This window comes from Eptatretus burgeri, chromosome 2, assembly GCF_056783735.1.
Source record: "Eptatretus burgeri isolate ZD-2024b chromosome 2, Ebu_testis_v1, whole genome shotgun sequence".
NCBI lineage: Eukaryota > Metazoa > Chordata > Myxini > Myxiniformes > Myxinidae > Eptatretus > Eptatretus burgeri.
Window position 1 is genome coordinate 149,971,782 of NC_140962.1, and position 19,165 is coordinate 149,990,946.

General features: G+C 43.7%; 2 protein-coding genes across 4 annotated transcripts in view; one reads left to right on the top strand and one right to left on the bottom strand.

Moving 5' to 3' along the window:
* LOC147033530 (E3 ubiquitin/ISG15 ligase TRIM25-like) overlaps positions 1-19,165 on the bottom strand; it is a 295,818-nt gene that overhangs the window by 172,992 nt on the left and 103,661 nt on the right. The gene's annotated exons all lie outside the window — the stretch shown is intronic.
* The window catches only part of LOC147033531 (E3 ubiquitin/ISG15 ligase TRIM25-like), a 472,162-nt gene that overhangs the window by 2,636 nt on the left and 450,361 nt on the right, over positions 1-19,165 (top strand). Inside the window, exon 2 of one of the 3 annotated variants that reach the window (XM_085855306.1) lies at positions 3,661-3,848. Coding sequence is in view for 1 of the 3 variants with exons in the window: in XM_085855322.1 (XP_085711448.1) it covers positions 6,487-6,498 (12 nt within the window). In the remaining 2 variants the exon portion in view is untranslated. Of the gene's footprint in view, positions 1-3,660; positions 3,849-6,477; positions 6,499-16,905; positions 16,927-19,165 lie in introns of those variants that run through there. The other 2 variants (XM_085855322.1, XM_085855331.1) reach the window with 2 other exon arrangements.

Sequence of the window (19,165 nt, forward strand, 5' to 3'; positions counted from 1 at the left end):
CTCAGCTCCCTGAACAGCTCAGCTCTGCCAATCAGCTTGGCCCTGCAACTCTGGTCAATGGTATCCAATGTCTCTTGAGAGAAAAAATTATTCTTTGCCCTATAGTGAGTTACAAGATATCCACTGGCACCATCAAGGACGGTGGTCTTGAAGGCACTCCACAACTCTTCAGGACCTCCCAAAGCACCTAGATCCCCCAAATCTCCACTCAGCTTGTTCGCAAACTCCTCAGCTACCCTCTCATCCTTGAGCTTGCCAACATCCAGCCTCGGCTGGGATGGTACCATTCTCCTGGATTTGAGGTGCAACTTCAGAGTTGCTACAACAAGCCAGTGGTCAGTATTGAGGAACTGAGCACTCTGGTCGACCCTGCAGTTCTGGATCATCCTCCAGCAACCATCAATGAGGACAAGGTCAATCTCCTTTAACACACCACCAGCGTTGGAATACCAAGTCCAGCGATGAGCTTGTGGGTGCTGAAACTATGAATCGGCCACCCTAAGTCCATGACTTCTTACAAAGTCAAGGAACTTATTGCTATTCAAGTTCACAGTTCCTGACGCATGGGGAGCAACACACATCTCATAACCATCCCTATCAGTTCCAGTCGATGCATTGAAATCCCCCAAGAAAAGAAGTGTATCTCATCTGTGGCACTGATCAACCACAGATGCGAGTGTGGCATAGAATGCATCCTTCATGGTGAGATCACTCGCCTCAGTCGGAGCACAAACAGAGACCAGGGAAATGACACCCACGGAGTGACGGATCCTGAGTGTCCTAATAAGCATGTTGACCGGTGTTACCTCAATTATCATTGGAGTCAGTTTCTTGGACACAGCTACAGCAACTCCTTGAGTATGGTAACCATCAGAGCGACTAGACCAATATTCGGTGTCACCACCCGCCATGATCTCGCTGCAATCCGGTCTCCGAACCTCAGAGAGTGCTGCAATACCTATGTCCAAATGCTTGAGCTCAGATGATAACAGAGACAGGTGATCATCTTCTCTTCGGGATGACATTCCAGGCACCCACCCGAAGGGACCGCCTCAGGTTAACCCAAGGAGACCACCGTTTGGTGGACAACACCTCAGCACCACTCCGACACACTCTCCCGCAATCTGACCCAGGAATGTTACCATGTGGTTTCCCTCCTCTAATCAATGATTGGGGGTCCCGAAGGCTTTTCCCCAATCCCTTCATCCGGTGAGCTGCCCTGTGAAGGGAAGCTGCACAGGAGGTACTCCCTTGGAGTGGGTTTTCAGATTTCGTTGCATTTTGTGTTTTGCGGAATGAAGGGTTTTATGGTGGCCGGAGTGCAAATCCTGCCACCAACCTCCTCATACGAAGTAACATTTTGAAAATAAAGAAATAATAACTAATAAAAAGGGCCACCTCCCCAGTGTGACCACTCTTTGGCTTTTTTCATGAGATCTTGGCTATTCGTTGTTCACCTTGGCGTCTTGGTTTTCTATAGGTGTTCTTGGCGTATAAGTTTTCTATTAGCATCGCTTTTCCGAAACCTTGTGAATTCTTGGCTTTTTTCATTGGCTCACCTTGGCATTTATGAAAATGAGGAGTGGTCACACTGCTCCTCCCTCCTTTAAAAAATCCTGATGATCAACTGGTATATTTTTTACTTGGCCTCATGTGAAGGCCCTGTCACACCTTGACGTTTTAGCCAACGTATGCCGATTTTTGAATTTTTTTTCTAAAACGCTGGCACACGTTGAATACGTTATGGGTAAGTTTTGATAACATTGAGAGCACGCTGGCATACGTCGTAGTACGTTGCCATACGTCGTTGTACGTTGGCTTTAAACGTTGTACTTTTCGGTTGTCCTCAAATTTTTTCATGCTTGAAATTTCACGACGTATGCCGGCGTATGACTCACACGTTCCACTACGCTGGCCACAAGTTGTAGGCACGGTCTGCGATTCTTGACAGACGTCAACACATGCTACTTGTAAGTTAATCATAAGTTGAGACACGCCGAGGTAATGTTTAGCGTACCCAAAACTTATTTCTAACCTATGATTAACCTGTTGTTGGCACGTTACGCGATCGTTGCCACACGTCGACAGACGTTACTTTTAAGTTACTCATAGGCTGAAAGACGTCGGTATAATGGATCGTCTTTGCGTCAGCGTCCACGGCCACGGCCAGGACACTTATTTGCAGCATTCTTCAAACTTTTCTTCTGCATGACGAGGATGTTCACACTTCGATGTCTAGCTTGGCTATGATTCCAATTGTCCATCGGCAGCGTCTATTTAAAATAGTCGAGTTTGAGCGTTTTAACACGTTCAGAAGAAACGCTTCAAATTTCCAAACCCCAGCGTCAAAAAAAAAACAAAAAACAAAGGCGAGTGACAGCAATTTAAATCGTTCATTGTAAACAATGAAAATAGCTGAGTGGTACCGTTTAAAAGTCGTTGAGTGTAAAAAAAAATCCAATTGTTGAGCGCAAGCGTCTACTTTCAATAGTTGAGATGCAGCCATTTAAATCGTTGAGTGGCAGCCTATGAACCTACCCGTGGACACGCGGACGCAAGGACGATCCATCATAACCCACACCCTCCCCCTCACACCCACCTACTACTGCCAACATGAACAAACTACTACTAATACTAATACGAATACTAATACTAATACTGATACTGATACTGTTACTGCTGACATGGACATCGACTCAAAAAGGACTCGAAAACACTGTTGGGTTCCCCTTTTATGAGCAGCATTTTTATATACCAATTCCCAAAACCGCTGGGAACACGTCTTTATATGGCAGTTGTAAGCAAGAAACACATTCATTTTTTTTTTTTGTCGACCGGAAGACGTCATTGGAATACGTCTACATACGTCGATGTGTGTTGGGACTACGTAAAGAATTGGTTCAAAGCACGTCAAACATAAGTTAGAAATAAGTTTCGCGTAAAAAAGACATTACCGCGACGTGTTTCGACTTATGAGTAGCTTATAACTAGCCTTTGTGGACGTGTGTAAGCGTCCGCATATCGTGTGTAAAACTTATCCCCATCGCATGCGGAACGTGTGTCATACGCCGAGTACGTCGTAAAATTTTGAACATGTTCAAAATTTCTTGACGTACTCTACTTACTACGACTTATGATAGCGTATTTAGCGTTCTACTCGCGCATACCAAACTTACCCATACCGTATTCGACGTGCCCCCAACGTTTTAGACACACTTTTTGTTACGTCGGCATACGCTAGCAAGATCGCCAAGGTGTGACCGTGATTTTGACCCTTCCATTTCTACGGCAGTTATGATTTGAATCGTTGTGCATCAGCCTTTTTATAGGCTACGCCACGACATCGTCGGCGATGCGTGCAACGCGCTATGCCGAAGTTAGACTATCGTTGGGCATCGGTTGTGTAGGCCGACAACAGGTTCAGCATTCGTTGGTATAAGTTATCTATAACACAACGAAACGTTCTGTGTAGTTACCAATGCGTTATACATAAGACCAAGTCGCTATGAATACGTCGGAATCTTTAAAAAAAAACATCAAAAGTTCAACGTAAGCCAGCGTTTTACATACATTTTAACACGTTGCCATCGCTGGCTAAAACGTCAAGGTGTGACCGGGCCTTGAAGTGAAGAAGTTCTAAAAGTGTTGTGGACTTTCCAGAAAATCAGTTGGAAGCAAAAGATGAAGAATTTGCCGCTGGATATGACAACAGTAACAACAATGTCAAGTCGGCACAGCAAGTCTGACATCATAACATTCCTGTGTGATGTCATGAAACTGACACACCCGTATTACTTACTTGAAGGATCGAACATCTGTGCAGTTTGAAAACAGCTTCATCAGGACAGGTAATGTAAATATGATTCGGTTTCTGGTTGTGGAATAAAATTATTATTTTATTTTATTTCAAGGATTGATATTAAAACATCTTGAGAATAACAAAGGAGGATAAATATTAAATAAATATGACAGTTACAAATGGTTCACACTTGTGTTTGGTCCCGATGTGTTTGTGTACCTATGTTTGGTATCTACCTTATTTTACAATAAGTTTTACATTTACCTGTTTTACCAACTTCGTAACCAGTACATATGTGTGAGGGCGAGTTAAAATGTTTTCCCTTTTTCTTAACAAGTTTTTGAACCAGAAACATGATTTATATTCATGGCTTCAATAGAATCACCCAGTACTGGGAATAATGTGACGCTGCTTAGAAACTTCACAGAAAATGATGAACACCTGTGTCGAGTTTCTTGATGGAGGCTCGTTATTTGTGGTTAGGGGTGTGGGGGAGGGGGCCAGGATGAGCGGGAAGTATGGACTTGGGGTGGAGGGGGGAGTTGGAGTTGGATGGGTGAGGGGGTAAATGTATTGACTAAGTTGGACAAACAAACGTTACTTTTATCGACATCCAACATGGGATATCATATTGCGACGGTTCAAACTTTTGCCAACATTCGTCCAACATCAGTGTGCTTGCTGGAGAGTATTCCTTCTTTCTCTCTCTTTCTCTCTCTCTGTCTTTCTCTCCCTCTATCTTTCTTTCTCTTTCTCTCTCTCTTTCTCTCTCTCTGTCTTTCTCTCTCTGTCTTTCTCTTTCTCTCTCTGTCTTTCTCTCTCTGTCTTTCTCTCTCTGTCTGTCTTTCTCTCTGTCTTTCTCTCTGTCTTTCTCTCTGTCTTTCTCTCTGTCTTTTTCTCTGTCTTTTTCTCTGTCTTTTTCTCTGTCTTTCTCTCTGTCTTTCTCTCTGTCTTTCTCTCTGTCTTTCTCTCTGTCTTTCTCTCTGTCTTTCTCTCTGTCTTTCTCTCTGTCTTTCTCTCTGTCTTTCTCTCTGTCTTTCTCTCTGTCTTTCTCTCTGTCTTTCTCTCTGTCTTTCTCTCTGTCTTTCTCTCTGTCTTTCTCTCTGTCTTTCTCTCTGTCTTTCTCTCTGTCTTTCTCTCTGTCTTTCTCTCCGTCTTTTGGGTGGTCGCTGGACCACCGTTTTTCTCAGGTTTTCAGTCTGCCTGTCTGTCTGTTTGTATATAATGGACAGCTCTGGAGGCCAGAGGAGTCAACCGATTTTAATGAAACTTGACTGGTAGGTTCATACCAGGATCTAGTTGTATGCTTTTGAGCACCGTTGCTATGGACACCACCGTTGCCGAGCAATAGGACAATGAAATGTTTGAAAAAATCCGAAAAATATTTTCTTTTCGAAAATCAAAAATCGGCTTGCGCCCTTTTATGCGCACTATAATGAACCTCTTTGTCAAAAAATTTCAGCCCGATCCGTCAAAAACTGTATGACTGGTATGCAATTATATAGCGACCACCCATGTCGCCTACGGGCTTGTCTCTCTCTTTCTCTCTGTCTTTCTCTCTGTCTTTCTCTCTCTTTCTCTCTCTCCTCTCTTCCCTTTATGGGGGGGTTTTTCCTGTTGTTATCCAAAAAAAACGACAAGAATTCAAGTGCAACAAATATTCCATGCTTCTTATTCTTAGCGATTTGTTCGTGTTGTTCCAACTTTAAACAATGATGTTGTGTGTAAGAGTGCTTGGAGAGTGAAGTGAAACGATGGGATTGAAATACCTGGTTTATCTGGTTTTCCTTCTTTATTTATATCTTGCATCTCGCATTCTGGTTCATGTTCCATGCAAATTCACTCCTTTCTGCCTCATCGGTCATAGAAACATTTTTTCATGAAACAAAATGTCAAGGAAAAGGATTTTAAAGTTGAAAAGTTTCCTACTAACGTAATTAGTTCTATTTAATGACAGAATAGTGAATACGCAATCGGATTGTGATGTCATGGAGCATGCCATGTCCTCCCTGTCCTGGTTGAAGTTTTATTTTTGGGGTTCAAAGGTTAATTTTTGGGCTGGGGTATGGTTCACGGGAAGTTGATTTTTGATTTAAGGCCATCCTGGCGCGAGGTTAACACCAGGCCCAAGTGGGGTTTTTGAAATAAGAGTTTCCTGGCATTGGGTTAGCACCAGGCCTAAGTGGACTGGGGAGTCCAGTGGGGGTGGGGGGAGGGGTGTAGGGTGGACCCAAGTGTCCAGGAAAAGGACCCTTGGTTGCACGAGCCAGAGAAGGCACTCGTGGGGGAAGCCAGAGAACCCCCTCCCCCCCACCCCCAGGAATCGGCATCCAGCAGAGTAGCACTGGGTGGAGTGGGGGGGGGGTGACCACAAGCGGTGCAGGATGCCACATTTGAGTCAGGTGGGGAGCCTGCAGAGGGAGCCACACCACCCAGCTGAGAGATTGTGTGAAGGCACCAATAGAAAATTTGAGGACGAGGCCGAAACTTGTAAGATCACCAATACGCGGAGTGCCAGGTTAATTAGTTGCATGAACCAGACTGTTTTTGAAAATGTTAGGATAGATAGGGATGCTACCCTTATGCACCACTTTTGATGTCTGCAGCACTGGGATAACATTGCATCCCAAATTGTTAGTGTTGGGGATGGCACCCCCTCCCCCCTCCCACTCCACTGGGCTACTCCTATGGTGAGCAAGGTAAGGCCACGCTGCCTCATCATTGTGTTAATGGTCCATGCCTTTATCTTCCTCCTGGGAGATAGATTAGTTTAAAGTGATTTTATAGCTCAGGAGTGATAGCTTAGCTTAGAGGGATTTAGAGGAGAAGTTAGGTGTGGGATAGGATAGGGCCGAAGCTGCCCATCATACTTGCTGCCACTGCATGCTCCTGCCACCACTGACAAGACCATCTACCATCCCATATCATCTGCAGCCACTTACCTGCCTCGTCAGTTATGCCTGTCAGCCATGACTTGCCATTGTCAACCATGTCAGTTTGCTACCTGCCACATGCTGCTCACTTGCTGTGGCACAATGTACTTATCCACTGCAGCATTTTGTTAGGCCATAAAGGCCATAATACTCCACACCCTGCTTCAAGACCAAATCGCCAAGTTTCCTTTAGTTGGTCCACAAGGGCCATTTGCTTTTGTGTATTGGGCCACATGGATCGAGGACTCACCACTTCTTGAGAGGCTACATGGGCCCTTCTTGAGGGCCCTTTGTGGATCTTTGTGGACCCTCCAGGCTAGTCAAAAAAACTCCATTTTTGAAGAGATCATTTGGTCCAGGGGATCACCGGGTGCTGCCAGGCCCTGTGGTCACTGAGGACAGTTGTAGTACTGTGACCAAGTGCCCGATGAGACAGCATTGGGGTAGGGGTCTGATGCTGGGTAGGAGGTTCCAAATACTTCATGAGCTTCAATAGATCCTTTGGAGAAAGAAGAGTAAGATGCCCTCTTGGTAAATCCACTCTAATCCCAACCTCAAGATTTTTTTTGTTACATCTGGATGTAGATCTGGTTAAGTGCATGCCATAGTGAGTGGATGTGCCGGATTAGCAGAATGACACATGAGATTCGGATGAACTCTTGTTTTGAATTTTTGCATGTGGGACTTCATACGATGATGAGTAGTCTTGAATGATAAGGGGGATCTTGCTCAACATTGCTCCCCCTTCTGAGAGCAGACTCAGAAGTCTGAAGGAGGAAGGTGAGGCTGGTGTTGTGGAAATGACTCCTATTTCGTTAAAGTTGTTTAATATCTTGTACTTATTTCCTTAATGAATTTCTCAGCATAATCCTTAAGTAATTAAATGTGATAGTAGATATGCATCACTTATGTAATAGTTTAACATCTCCCTTTCCCAATGTCTGTTTCGAAAATTATCAACCCTTTTGACCCCATTTTTACCGTTTTTATCCCCCGTCGCTTGGCGGAAGGGGGATATTGTTGTCACCCGGGTCGTCCGTCCGGCTGGCTGGGCGTCAATATTTATAGCTGTGAGTGCGATAATTCATAAACTGTTTGCCATATCGATTTGAAATTTGGGTCACACGTGTACCACCTGAAAAGGAAGAACCGTATTGATTTTGGGAATGGCCGGATCCAAGATGGCTGACTGGGGCGGCCATCTTGAAAAAAATGTTTTTTGTAATAAATGGAAAACCGCTTATCTGATTTCAATTCTTTTTGGTTACTACGTTCCTCACCCCTGGGGAACTTTTTGCAATATGGTTTCAGCCCACTCGGACATCCAATATGGCCACCAAGCAGCCATGTTGAAAAAAACGACGTCGCCATATCGATTTGAAATTTGGGTCACACATGTACCACCTGAAAAGGAAGAACCCTATTGATTTTGGGCGTGGCCGGATCCAAGATGGCCGGCTGGGGCGGCCATCTTGAAAAAAATGTTTTTTGTAATAAATGGAAAACCGCTTATCTGATTTCAATTATTTTTGGTTGGGCCCGCTCGGACATCCAATATGGCCGCCAGGCAGCCATGTTGAAAAAAAACGACGTTATCGCGATATAGGCTCAAATTTTTTTCTTTTCTGATGAAACTTGCTGGAAATGTATGTAACGGGACGAAGTAGGTTGCAATTGAATTTCGGCCATGTCGAACATCAAATATAGCCGCCAGGCAGCCATCTTGAAAAACGACATTATCGCGAAATAGGCCCTAATTTTTTTTAACTTGATGTAATAATATTTAAACTCAAGTGAGCTACCTTCGTTGTGGCGTGGGATTCCCCATCTCTGATGGTATATTTACCTTTGTAATCTGTCCTCAATGTTCTTTTAGCATGAACCCCAAGTTTAGTCACCTCACCCGGCCGAGCCGTGCCTCACCCAGCCGGAGCCATGCCTCTCTCCCTCCCCTCTGCAGTGGCACAGGAGTGGCCAGGACTTCCCTCCACAGAACTCGCTAGGATTTCCACCAACTCTCTTTTTTGTCTTGTCAAATCCCCTTTGTCTTCTCTATAATAGCATGAATGGGGTCTGGATAAAGACATGGAATAAATAAGTTACATCAGATGTCTGTCTGTCTGTCTGTCTATTTATTCGCATTTTTTGCAAGGACCGCTGAACCAACAACCACCAAATTTAGCACACAGCAGGGGAAAATCCAGGAATTGGGTAGGGGAGGTTTCCAAATAACAGAAAATTATAAATTTTCCAAATAATTTCCAAATAAATTACTGTGAGCTGTTAGTGGTTGATTGTTTATTAGGTACTGTATTGATACAGTTTTTCTGAGGCTTCTGGCCTTTTTTGTGGCACACTTTTGTGGAGAAGGAGTTCTGGGTGACCAGGGAACCCCTGGGTTTGCCACTGTAATGGTAAATATTTTTTGTTGGGAGGGGGGTTTCCAGGCAACCAGGAAACCCCCCTGGATTTGCCACTGCAGCACAATTCCGGTCCAGGGATTGTACTCAGGGTATTTTCATCCACCACCTGAGCCTTTAAAGATCACCTTTCTAGCTTTTTCATTTATATGCAATCTCATTGGTTAAGAGATATCACGTGATATATAACATGGCCAAAGGCCATCACACCTAATTAGTCGAGATGTGTGACTGTCTTCCACATATTAACTCATTGCACAGCTGGCCAGACTCCACGCACAATTGGAACCGAACTAAAGAAATAATACGTTCACCATTTTTGGGCTGCGGTGAGCCAAAGCTATCTGCAACGGTAAATGGTGTGCAGTACGTTCCGATTCACAATCGTCATGCCAAAAAGTTCCCGAGGACCCAAAAGTTCAAAAAATTTCCTGAGGACCCAAAGGTTCCCAGGGACCCAAAAGTCTCAAAAGTTCACAAGGACCCAAAAGTTCACAAGGAACCAAAGGCTCCTGAGGACTCAAAAGTCCCAAAAGTTCCTGAGGACCCAAAAGTCCACGTGGACCAAAATGCCCCCAAAAGTTCCCAAGGACCCAAAAGTCTCAAGTTCCTGAGGACCTAAAAGTCCCAAAAGTTCCCAAGGACTTAAAAATTCCAGAGGACCTAAAATTCCCAAAAGTTACAGAAGACCCAAAAGTTCCTGAGGACCCAAAAGTCTCAAATTCCCAAGGACCCAAAAGTTCACAAGGAACCAAAGGCTCCTGAGGACTCAAAAGTTCCTGAGGACCCAAAAGTCCACGAGGACCAAAATGCCCCCAAAAGTTCCCAAGGACCCAAAAGTCTCAAAAGTTCCCGAGGACCTAAAAGTCCCAAAAGTTCCCAAGGACTCAAAAATTCCAGAGGACCTAAAATTCCCAAAAGTTCCCGAGGACCCAAAGGTTCCCGAGGATCCAAAAGTTCCCGAGGACCCAAAAGTCTCAAGTTCCCTAGGACTTGAAGGTTCCTGGGGACCCAAAAGTTCCTGAGGACCAAAAAGTCTCAAAAGCTCCAGAAGACCCAAAAGTTCCCAAGGACACAAAAGTTCATGAGGACCAAAAATTTCCTCAGGGCCCAAAGGTTCTGGAGGACCCAAAAGTTCCCGAAGACACAAAAGTTCCCAAGGACCCAAATTTTTTGAAGACTAAGACCCTGAAGACCCTCAAGTCTTTTAAAGACTCTTCAGACCCTCAAGTCTTTTAAAGACCCTTCAGACCCCTTAGAGCTGGAAGACTTTAAAGACCCTTAAGAACTGTCAGACCCCAAAGACTTTATGATCTCAAAGACCCTTAACACCCCAATGACCTTAAAGACCCTTAAGACGTCAAGACCCTTGAAGATCCCTTTCCCCACTGGTGTTCTGGCTCTCCTGCCCCCTGCAGTTCCCCCACCCTCACCCCATCGGTTCTCTTGCCCCAATCCACCTGCCCCATTCTCAGCCCTGCCGGCTTTCCTACTTCTCCCACTTCTCAGCACAGCCGCACCCCCAACCAATGTTGCTACCCGCAGCCTTGTGCTGTACGTGAAGGAGTAGGAAGAGGCCGTTGCAGTCGCTTGACACTACCTGCTGAATTATAACCGGGCAACCGGAATGGACCTACGAAGGTAACAAAATGAACACATTCTCCTCATTGGGTCAGAATACAAACACAATCGTGTACGCTGTCCCAAACACATTGGACACAAAATGGCTTCTAATTCTGCATTACAGCAACTTGCTCTCTCACTCTCTTTCACTCTCTTTCTTGATTATATAGCTCTGACCCTCCACCCTCATCCCTTGGTTGTATGTTTGTTTTATTTAAATTATTTTTATTACCCTTATCACCCTCCTGTGCACAACCCCCTATTTTTAACTCGATCCGTCCAGTGGTTCAATGCTCGCAATGTTCCCACTTCCAGAAGTATGAATTATTTTAGCATGGGAAGGATATTTCATTAATTATTCGATAACCAACAAAGAGATTATTAATGTGTGCAATACTATCTCAAGCTGGGTCAGAGTTTATATGTGGCTGCTCTCCACCTCAAAAAACCTTTTTACCTTCGCATTCTGCGAATGGTTATGTTTTGGTCGGCGTGTATTTATTTATTTATTTATTTATTTATTTATTTGTAATCTTGTGATTCGGATAACTCAAAAGTATTTAAGCAAATTGCATGAAATTTGGTGGGATGATTGGTTATTAGCCAGGAAGCATTCGATTAGATTTTGGGATCGTTCGGGTCAAAGGTCAAGGTCAAGGTCACAAAAAGGTCAAAATCGTCTTTTTACGATAACACGGTTAATTTTTATTCAATTTGCATGCAACTAATGCCAAAATGTTCAGAATTCAACGCCTCATCTTGTGATATGCAATATGACACAATGACGCCCATACTCTTGTTACCTGTTCGGGGTCAAAGGTCAGGGGGGTCACCACCTTGAAAACGAGATTACCTTCTCTTGTTGAAACGTTGTATTCACCGAGCTTGCGAGTGAAGACTCGCCAAAACGACGTGAGTTGATTGTTCTTTCGTCCGTAGCCCCCGAAAGTCGGGGGGGGTCATGACATTATAGATATGTGGTTTGTGTCATAAGACCATTCACATGAAACCAGTTCCCCACACTCATACCAAGAACAAAAAAAGTAGTGGCGGCGAAGGTATGCGCTCTATGAGTGCCCGTTCTCGTTTGAAGAAATTGTTTCTTTGGGTTTCTTATGGATAATAGTCCTGCAGCGTAGTCTGATATTTCAAATCAATTGTTAAAATTTGCATAAAAGCACCAAAATTGGTGCACATGTAGAATAATGTATTCCGAACAATTCTAGATATGGAGCCACCCGAGATTGTGCCTTGGTCAGCTTCGGCGACCATTTTCCAAAATGGCCGCCATTCTACTTTAGCGAAATTGGCAATCTGCTCTTATTTTCTTATTGTATTGGTGGTAGATATAAGGAAAGTGTAAATTCAGTAAATTGACCATGAAAAGGCATATTCAAATATTATGAGCCAGTATTTTCAGTAAAAAAGCCATTATTTCATTTGTAAATTGCTGCTCTCCTGAAACTTTTCGCTGAAAAGTACCCATTATTACCTGGAGAACAAGAGTCAATGATATTCATCACATTCAATGGGTTTGGAATCAACAAAAATTGCATTATAGATTACATACTTTACTCTATTTTGAAAAGGGAACTGATAATCGTGATAATGACAAGCTCAGAAAATGTTGTCAAATTATTGCACACTTCACTTTCAAGCGGCTACGGTTTACTGTCTACTACCATTCTACCAGGACACATGGTACACGCATACATCAGTCTAGTACAGTATGAGTTTCTGAGCTCAAGTGTACTGGCTCTGGATCAAGAAGTCAACACTTTTACAAGCAATGCGACTTTGCATTTGCACATTCTAAGCTCGGCCGATATCTCAGTCTGTGTCTACTGCGTCTGTCTACTGACATTCTCCTTCACAAGCACACAGTCCAGTACATTGCAGATTAGCCTTCTTGCATTTGCAGCGGTTTCTACAGCCTTTTTTGCAGCCGCACGACACCAGCTCGAAGCAGCTTTTTGAAGCCTCAGGGAGTGTGGTCCAGAGCGGTTCGTAGGACCCATCCTCTGTTTGCCGCCAGCCCCAGCTTGTTGGTGATGAAAGCACGGGTTGAGGGACCAAGACCTGCCCCCAGACATAGCCACCCTGGAAGACTGTTTCCCGGCCAGTGTCTTGTACCCACTCCCTGTGTTTGGGCGTTTTGTATTTTCTGAGCAAACAAGGGACTCTGCTGTGTCCTCCTGGCATATGGCACACAGTTCCCAGTTTGTGTTAGATGGGCCAACAGACGCACGGTCCATGGAAGAATGCACGAGCTGGAACTTCTTTGACATACTCACTCCTGCTCGTGTTGACTCCGCTCCTGATGATTATCACTCCATATTCTGCAAAGACACAAAACACCTTGTTACCACACTAATACTACTTACTACTACTACTACTACACCAATATTACCAATTACAACACCACTTCCACCACTACCACCACCACAACAAAATACTTCTGAACCTGTCACTGATGCTGTGTGCGAAAATGGATTTTCCCATAAAAATGACCATTTTTCCCCAATACAATGGTTGGAAATATAATAAATGAACACAAATGACATTTGTATTGTTTTCCTTTGTAAATGCACATCACATGGAGTATTTATCACCTCTGAGAAACCTACAAAGAGAATAACAATGACAGATATCCCATGTTGTTAAAGTAGAATGGCGACCATTTTGGAAAATGGCCACCAAAGCTGACCAAGACAAAATCTCGAGTGGCTCCATATCCAGAATTCTTCAGAATATATTAGTCAACATATGTACCAATTTTGGTGCTTTTATGAAAAGTCGAACAATTGGTTTGCTATGCTGCAGTACTATAAAGAACCTTCTCTTCAGTGATCTCCAAACTACAACTTTTCACAGAAATTTAACACGTCACCCCCTCACCCAGTAGTGTATCGAAGAAAAATGACGCTTGGGGTGAGATCTCAAATTTCCACCTTTCTAAAGTATCATTGGCCGACTAAGCGTGCAGTTGTTGTTGTGACTGTGTGGTTTACCTCTTCCTATCCTTCAGGAAAAAATCCTCAAAAACTGTGAGCCAAACGCATCTGTCACAGCTTTGAAGTCAATTGATTCGGCTAGTTCATGCTCAATGGAGAGGATGGCTGGATTACTGAGCCTGGAATGGCTCGTTGTGGATCTGACGTATGTCTTGATCAGTTTCAGTTTGGAGAAGCTCCTCTCACAAGCAACAATGCTCACACACGTGGTGAGAAATGTCCTCTGTATGATGGGTATCTCAGGGAAAGATTCCTCGAATCCTCACTTCACAACATCTATAAGGATTCCATTTGCCTTCCAGTTCACCGTTTCCTTCCCAGTGCTTTTCTCATACAGTTTGATGTGTCGACGAAGACGATGAATCTCTCTCTGTATCGCTCTGGCGATTATATCGTCGTATGCCTCTGTGAGATGGTAGATTTTCATGACAATGTTGCTGTCGTTGGATAGGTCCATCAGGTAACTGAGTGATGTGAGAAACCCAAACTCAATGTTCATGTCACTAATCTGATGGGTGCATCAGGTCACTTCCTTGTGCAGCTGATCCAAAATTTCATACTACTCCCGTTTGGTCTCATCATGTAATGAAAGACCTGTGTCCACAGTACTTTCTTCTGCCATTTTCTTTTTCCTCATTCACCGCTTTCTGGAGATTTACATTTGGTCGCAAAAATTGTAATCCTAAATTTTTGCCTCCTCTCCAATGTTATCTCATTCATTTTGCATGAATAAAACAAGGGCCCCCAACTTGGCAGCAGAGGCATCTCACCCCAGCCCAGCCATTTGGAGAATGTTTTGCATGTCATTAATCTCAGTTAGCATTGGCTTCCAAAATGATAGGTATATCGTCGACCGAGAATTAACAGGGTTTATCTGACATTTCATTCAAATTTAGAAGAAATCCATGTAGAAGGGCAACAGAGGAAACTAAGTACGATTATTTTATGTAACCTTTATATGTACCTGTTATGTAGCACACGATATGAAAATAAAATGTTATGAGATAACGGCAATTCCACTTTGAATTTTTTATTTCATTTTTGTCAAACTTCAAAAAAGTGTAGTTGGACCCTGTTAATTCTTGGTCGGCGATATGGTGAAAATGTAGGTCATCATGCTATTCAACAAAATATCTGCATCTGACTGTGTTCTGCGTCTCAGCATTACTATCACGAAGCTGCTCTAGGGCTTCAGATGTTTCTTGCAGGTCGGACCATACAGTGTCAATTGCATCACGCTTGAAGCTCCATTTGATCTCACAAACTCACTTCACAGTCTTCCCTGACACACACTGCTTGAATATTTTTCACCGGTGTGTTAAGACAGAGGAAAACAAGTAAAGGTGCTCGTTTGTCCCAAAAAGCCATGGCGTTCACTGTAGTTGCAGTGGATTGTACCCCAGTCAAATTTAGAAAATGTTTGGTACACTGAATGAAGACGGCCTTTGGCTTGATATCGGTGATCGCTGTTGAACACCATGGTGAACCCCAAAATCATAGTGGCATTGTTGTACCCTTGACCATGGAGGTTCATGTGTTCAAGGCCATTGTTTTTCAGCTTGCTGACGATTTGTTGTTTTAAAGCATGAGCCATGGTGCCTTCTCGATGCCTGAAATCAATAAGGACTCCTTGACTTTCACTTTCCCACATGAGATATGGAGATATCCGAGGATCTAAGACATCTGATCAATGTGCGATTGATCTGGAGTATTATCCAAGATGAGGGCATCGTATTTTGCAGTTTCGACTTCCTCGACAAATGATCGACTTGACCCGGCAATCCAAAAAGTTGTCTAAATTCGTTTTTAATGGTGGGTGAGAGGTATGTGGTGGGGACCATCCTGAATGTTCGTCAAATACTCTCTCATTACCAAATCATATTTCCCGAACAGTTTCATCAATGCCAGAAAATTCCCCGGGTTATTCGTCGTTTCGGGTGAGAGACTCTCTCGATGCCCACAAAAAGTGAGATTTTATTCCATCAATAACATGTTTGAGAATGCTGCACCACTTTTCCACATCATCTTAAATCTGATTTTGGATGTCATGATATATTGTTACTCCTCTTTCCAAGTATATACAGATCTCTTTCCACTTCATCGATGCCTCATCATGACCTGGACTTTGTTCATGCTCAGATACTTGAGGTTTAAAATTCTTCTACTTGTTAAATCCCTCGTTCTTGGCAATGTAGTTACTAACAGGGTTGAAAAGACAGCGGCAGAAGCAATAGAGGGTGTCCACTGATCGTGAATAGAGCAATCAGTGACGTAGGGCTTTTTCTCCATTCTCTAGCTTTTTGAAAAACCATTCCACAGATATACTACGGTTATCATTGTTTGGAAAAGGCCATCTCTGTTATGAATGCTCAGAGAGGTCCTTTCATCCTCAGATCCATTCTTATTCAGTAGGTTGAGAAATCGGGTGTGACCTTGCTGCAACATCACGGAAGATATTGTTATGGTTGTGGTGGTAGATGGAGAAATTTCATAGCAAAGTTCGGATCGTCCAAAGATGCTTTGTCCGTGGACATGTAGGAGACATCTTGATGGAAATTAAGGTGGGAAACTGAGCTTAAGTGTTACGTGTCACCACACTAGGGGGTAGGAGGGGTGGTGCCGTCTTAATTAGATAGGGATTAAGGTCAATTTCCCCCGATATGTAATTGCCCCCAGTGACCTTTCCCTTTGTTTTTGTATTTCAAGACCGGCGATAAAGGGGATCACGTCCTTAAAACAATTACAACCGAGCTGCACGTACAAGCAGGCAAGAAGCCCTGTCTCCAAGGGTGACGGCTGGCGGAGCCACACACCCAGAGGTGGATGATTGGGTACGATGTCAGAGAGCGGGTGAAAAGATTATTAAGTTCGAAGAGCAGACAGTAGTTGTGAGAGGAATGTGGCTGGGATGGAGGATCTCACTTTGTTCTCCTCTCAGCACGATGAAATGGCTGGGCGATTCTCGTGTTCGTGCTGGTGAATTTGCAGCATGCTGGGCAAGATGCTGACCATTGACTTTTGGCAGGGTCGTAAGAGACCGACTTCGAAGCCTCGTGTATATCACCGAAGGGAGCGGCGCCATTCTTCAGAGAGCGGTATCAGCAAGTGCAATCGACGAGGAAGCTGCATGGTGGTTGGTGAGCCCTGACATTGAATACCACCTCACAAATTACCTCACGTACGTTTCCCGCCCAGAGAGCGGCTTGGTGCCATTTTGGGGGCACGTTTTCCCGAGCAGGATGAAGTGCTTCAATCCCAAAGTTCAGTTCAGACCATCTCTGGACAAAGCTAAGTGCCAGAATAAAGGGAGGATTTGCTTTTCTTTTGTTTTCCCCTTGTCTGTGTGTGGAGGCACCTCGACATTTGGCTTTAATTTATCTCACGTTTATTATTACAATTTGAATTATTAGCCTTGAAAATACTTCTATTTTCATTAAATCCACGTTTGTTTTCAGTTGCTGGTGTCCACGTGTCTTTTGTGGGTTCGAGTATAAACCCTTTGTGCTGTGCTTCCGTCACTCAACCTGTGCCACCCTGCCATTCCCCCGCACGCCATAATCTCTGAGGATCACATGTCTGCCGCCGAAGGAAAATCGCTCTGCGATCCGGCCTGGTCAGTGTTAACTGCCCGTCCACCACAATTGGGTCGGGGGGATTAAACTTAACCGGCTAGACCCACGGCAATATTATGACCCCGGGGTTCTGTGGTTCGCCATGAGGGGAAACTCCTCAAACAACTCCCAACCTCCGGTCCTGCAAGCCAACTCACCACGGATAATTAAGAGGCCCAGCGGGTTGTGAAGCAACCACAAACGTCAATCAGATGGACAAATCTCCCATTGCTCCTTTGTCTAACACCGTTTACCTGCTGGGGGTGACATGGTCCAACTAACCGAGGCTCGCACCCTTAGCATGCACCCGTTACTGCCAAGTGGAATAGTGAGTGTAGTGCTGGCTATTTAATGAAGCAAAACAGTTGGGGTAAAACTTACCAGCTATCACAAGTGCAGATGTTTGAGCAATAGGGAAAGGACACCATGAGCAGGTTGGAAGAAAGAATGTATGGATTTATTTATATAGGGGGTGGGAGTGGGGGGGGGGGAGGTTTGTGTAGCATGTATATGCAGTCAAGGTTTTATTCATATGGAATGGAAAAGCACATAGTCACGTCACTCTCCCGTGAAAAAGGCCAAACCTCCAATAAATTGCAAAATAAATGATTTTAATTGCAATGAATGGCTTAAATATTGTTGAAAATGCAGGCAAGTCGACTTGGTGGAACGTTTTGAAATTTATCCCAAACTGTGGGGTATATGGGGTATTTCAGCAAGTCATGAATTGAAATTTCAAAATACATTTTATTTCATGTGAAAGGTAAAAGAGAACATTTGTACATTTGTCATGTAATATGTATGAGAGATGGATTGTGGAATACGATTTAAAAGCAGTTGATTAATTCTTGTTCAAGAGATGTTGCATTTGGTCTATTTTATCTGGACAAACGAAGGTAAAAGATGAATCACCACTTCCAGTCATAATCAGGATCCTAAAAAGTAATCATTTTTGACAATTATTAATACTTTCAGGAAGAAATACTTATTTTCATCAGCTCTTACTTATACTTCCAGACAATTCAGAGTTCATCACAAAGAAATAGTGTTGATGTTGTGATCAGCATTATCTGCCACATGAAAAACAAAATGACCTGGAACAATGTCTGGTATACTCATGTCTTGCAAGAGCAGCCACTGTTCATGCTGAGACTCTCATTCCTCGGCCACGGATAAGTCCTGATGTTTTCATATCCCTCATCAATACCTGCTCAATAACTCGTTCTGATAATCCAGCCCGGTCACAGTCACTCCAATGAACAACATGGTAGCCTGATTTGAACAGCGTAGAAACATCTGGTTTGTGTGTTTCAAGCTAAATAATTTGTTGCAAATAAATATACAAGATTTGTTGTACATATTGTGTCCAGTGGCGGCAAAGTACGGCAGCAAGTCTTTGAGAGACTGCAGGTGAAGATACCAGGTCCCTGTCCTCTCTGCCTTGATGAAGTAAATCAATCATCTCCATGTATTGTATCCAAAGACAGTATGAGAAGTCACCAAGGAAGCCTTCACTTCTTGTTGTTTATACTGTACTCTGCCAAGAGAACCATCCAAGCACTACGTTGCCAAAAGTATGCGGATACCCTTTCTAAAAAGTGGATTTGGCCATTTCAGCCACAATCATTGCTGACAGGCGTATAAAATCAAGCACACAGCGATGTGATCTCGAGACACAAACACTGACAGTAGAATGGGCCGGACAGAAGAGCTCAATGATGTTCAACTTGGCACCGTCATAGGATGCCAATTGTCTAATTTCAGA